Raw genomic sequence first — 2993 nt, 5'->3', positions numbered from 1 at the left:
TGAGCATCAATTAGAAAATCCACTCACCCACGTGGCTGGCCGACTTTATATTTAGAAGAATCACTTGAGTTCGAGTGTTTATCAATATGGGGGGAGGCAGAGCCATCGAGAGGATCTCTCCAAGAGGCGCCAACCCGGAGGAGGCCATCCTGTGCCCGTGGTTCAATTCTAGTGAGTGGGAGCAAGTCTACGAGTGGTTGTACTCCAGTGACCCTCAACTAGTCGAGAGAGGGATAGCGCGTGTGGCAGCTTGGAAGGCGCGGGCTCCTAGAAAACTGCCTCTAGTTGTGGAGACGACAGCAGATCTGGCAGAGTGTACACTAAATGAAAGATTGTCTAAAATGTGTGTAGCACACGGTACCTGCCTCAGCTACTCGATGGCAATCACAAGGTGTGTGGGTGTGTGGTGGGTGGGTGTGCATGTGGTGGGTGCTATATGAATGTTGGTACATTGCTTATACTGCAATGTGTGCTACAGGTTTGTGAATGGTATTAACGACACGGCTTGGTGCTATGGTGTGGGACGGGATTGCATTAGAGACACCGTATATCAGGTGAGTTACATTGTACCAGGACCATAAATAATCATCTATACCTGTGCTAGTACGGCAGCTTGTACATTAACAAAAGCTTAATAATACTATAATATTATACTACTATAAGGCCTTGGCTCACTGTAACTAAGTACGCCACGAAGAAACCCCTAGCTAGTAGAGTAGCTTGTACTTTGAATGATCCCTAGTAGCTGAAGAGCTTGCATGTACAGTAATCATTGCACCTCTCTGATTGCAGTATGGTATTCCATCATGGTTGGTTGAGATGCGTCACCGTGGCACCCACCATTTCCTGCCCTCCATTGGTCAGGCCCGTACAGCCGCACAATTTGCCCTCAACTGGTTACGCTCAAATTATTGGAGACCTCAGAGGAAGTTGATCAGAGAGCACAGGGGGAAATCCCCAACAGCCATGCCCACTGTTTCCACTCCACCCGACAACGTGGTGGTGACAGAGAGGAAGCCGTCTATTGGACCAATGGACTCTGCTGTCGCTAAGCTGACCTTTGGACTCTGTCGTAACAGATTAGAGCTGGTGAACCTCCTATCGACCTCTACTCACAAGTAAGTAATGGCCTATAAAACTAGCAAATGTCCGCAAAAATGCTTACATCTATTATTAAATAAGCAGAACCTAATAGTTGCTTATCATTGTAGTGAGCTGGCTGACTACATTCAGAGAAGGCAGCTCCTCTGTTTCCCATCGTCCGTCAATATCACTGTCGACGGTGTGTGCTGCATATATACATGTGTTGTATTCACCACAGCTGATGATATACTGTGGCAACTGTCCTCATAGCTACCCCCCACCCCTTATAGGTCCTGCTGTATCGGACGTCCGGAACCTGCCCTCAATAAAGGGTGATCTTGCTATGTGGAGGAAGCACCTTCTCAGAGCAGCAGACAAAGAAAGCTCTTTCAAACACAAGCTAGCCTCCGCTCTCATTATGACAGCACACTCCACAGGTGAGTAGTTCATAGCCCCATTCTGGTGACTCTATTTCAATGAGCTTCCCAAATTTCAGCGGGTTTAGTAGCTATGTTTGAGAGCCCGTAATTATTTTATGTTCAATTTTAAAACTAGTTGATACTCTGTAGCTCTTAGAATGACCTATCCAATGAGTATATATGTAGATACAAGTTCTGTGATTAGTCAAAAATTGCTGACAAAAAGCAACGGCTGTTGAATCTGTTGTTGCTGCCTTGTTAATCATCTGATACAGTCATTTTGACCAACTTAGGATGTAAAATCAGGCTAAAGTTACTGTACCAGACGTTCTACTCTATGTCAACCTTGTCTGATGTATGGTTCACAGTGACTCCCCCTCTTCCCAGATAATGCTGTCCAACGTGACTACTCAGCCTCGTGGTTAGGCCTGCTACTGGTGGGACATTATGAGGTGGACTCTGCCAAGCCTTCTAGCATTGCCATAGTTACAAGTGAGTATAATTATCTTGCTGGCTAAAATTATATATACCATCACACTATTGGCAGTTGTTGCTGATGATGACCAGTTCATCCCTGGCTCTTTAGACTGGCTCCAGTTGTTGCGTGTGGTCAAAGATCATCCCGGCTATTACACTCACGCCATGAGCACTCTGTAAGCCACACCCACACACATATGTGACACCATCCTTTCTCGTATACAGTACAGTTGTCCCCCCACCCCCACACACAGTATTTTTCGCCCCTGTACTCAATTTCCCCCACACACACATACAGTATTGACGGCCACCTTCGCTCCTCATTGCCTGTCTCTGTTCGTGAGAAGATCCTCTATCTGTCTCGTCTTGTCACCATCTCTGAGAGGATGGGCCCTCCATCTTTACCCGGGACTTTGGAGGGATCCTACACAGCACACCTTAAAGCCACTCTCAAGACATATAAAAGAAAATCAGAGCCTTCAATTTCCGAGCCACCTAGGAAACAATCTCGACTCAGCGTGCAGCCGAGATGGGGGGTAGTGGAGAACATGTTGCCGTGGGTAACCGTGCCATTGGGGGCGTGTCCTGGTCAGGTGATGACTGCCTCGTGTCTGGATCTACCCTCTTCTGTAAATATACAGCGAGAGAGAGTTAAGAAACGTAAGGCTAACTAATATTGTATCTTTGTGTTCATAAAGTGTGTGTCCATTGCAGAGAGGAAACTGGATATAAGGAGTGAGAGTCAGGTGATTAAGGAAGAGGGGCAACCCACCATTAAACTGTTACATGCTAGAGATACTGTTAGACTATTTTAAACCTCATAATTATATTTAATTTCTTCATTAGACAATGCACTCTTAATAATTATGATGCTTGTTTTATGTTTGTTACTGGCAAGATTTCCATTTTCGAGCAGTTCTTCAACCAACAAATTGTTCGCATTGTACAAAAATATTATGTTGACCAACCACCTTGTTGTCACATGTATCTATGGGGAACAATAACTGCCATTGT

At 45.4% G+C, this 2993-nt stretch overlaps 1 protein-coding gene across 1 annotated transcript; it reads left to right on the top strand.

Annotated features, from left to right (window-relative positions):
- The first annotated feature begins 6 nt into the window (after positions 1 to 6).
- On the top strand, positions 7 to 2951 carry LOC135349510 (uncharacterized). The gene is made up of 9 exons (XM_064548039.1): positions 7 to 391; positions 479 to 554; positions 793 to 1118; positions 1212 to 1282; positions 1374 to 1520; positions 1890 to 1994; positions 2050 to 2155; positions 2278 to 2639; positions 2694 to 2951. The coding sequence occupies exons 1-9, from the start codon at positions 87 to 89 to the stop codon at positions 2792 to 2794; spliced, it is 1599 nt and encodes a 532-aa protein (XP_064404109.1). The 5' UTR covers positions 7 to 86; the 3' UTR covers positions 2795 to 2951.
- The last annotated feature ends 42 nt before the right edge of the window (positions 2952 to 2993 follow it).

This window comes from Halichondria panicea, chromosome 16, assembly GCF_963675165.1.
Source record: "Halichondria panicea chromosome 16, odHalPani1.1, whole genome shotgun sequence".
Lineage (NCBI taxonomy): Eukaryota > Metazoa > Porifera > Demospongiae > Suberitida > Halichondriidae > Halichondria > Halichondria panicea.
Note: the sequence above shows the minus strand (reverse complement) of the source record. Positions and strands in the feature narration are given on the sequence as shown.

Excerpts from the sequence above, each read along its gene's own strand:
- LOC135349510 (XM_064548039.1), top strand. The coding sequence starts at position 87 with ATGGGGGGAGGCAGAGCCATCGAGAGGATCTCTCCAAGAGGCGCCAAC. Across the intron at positions 1,119-1,211 it reads CTATCGACCTCTACTCACAA|TGAGCTGGCTGACTACATTC; the intron begins GTAAGTAATGGC and ends TTATCATTGTAG. Across the intron at positions 2,640-2,693 it reads GCGAGAGAGAGTTAAGAAAC|AGAGGAAACTGGATATAAGG; the intron begins GTAAGGCTAACT and ends TGTCCATTGCAG.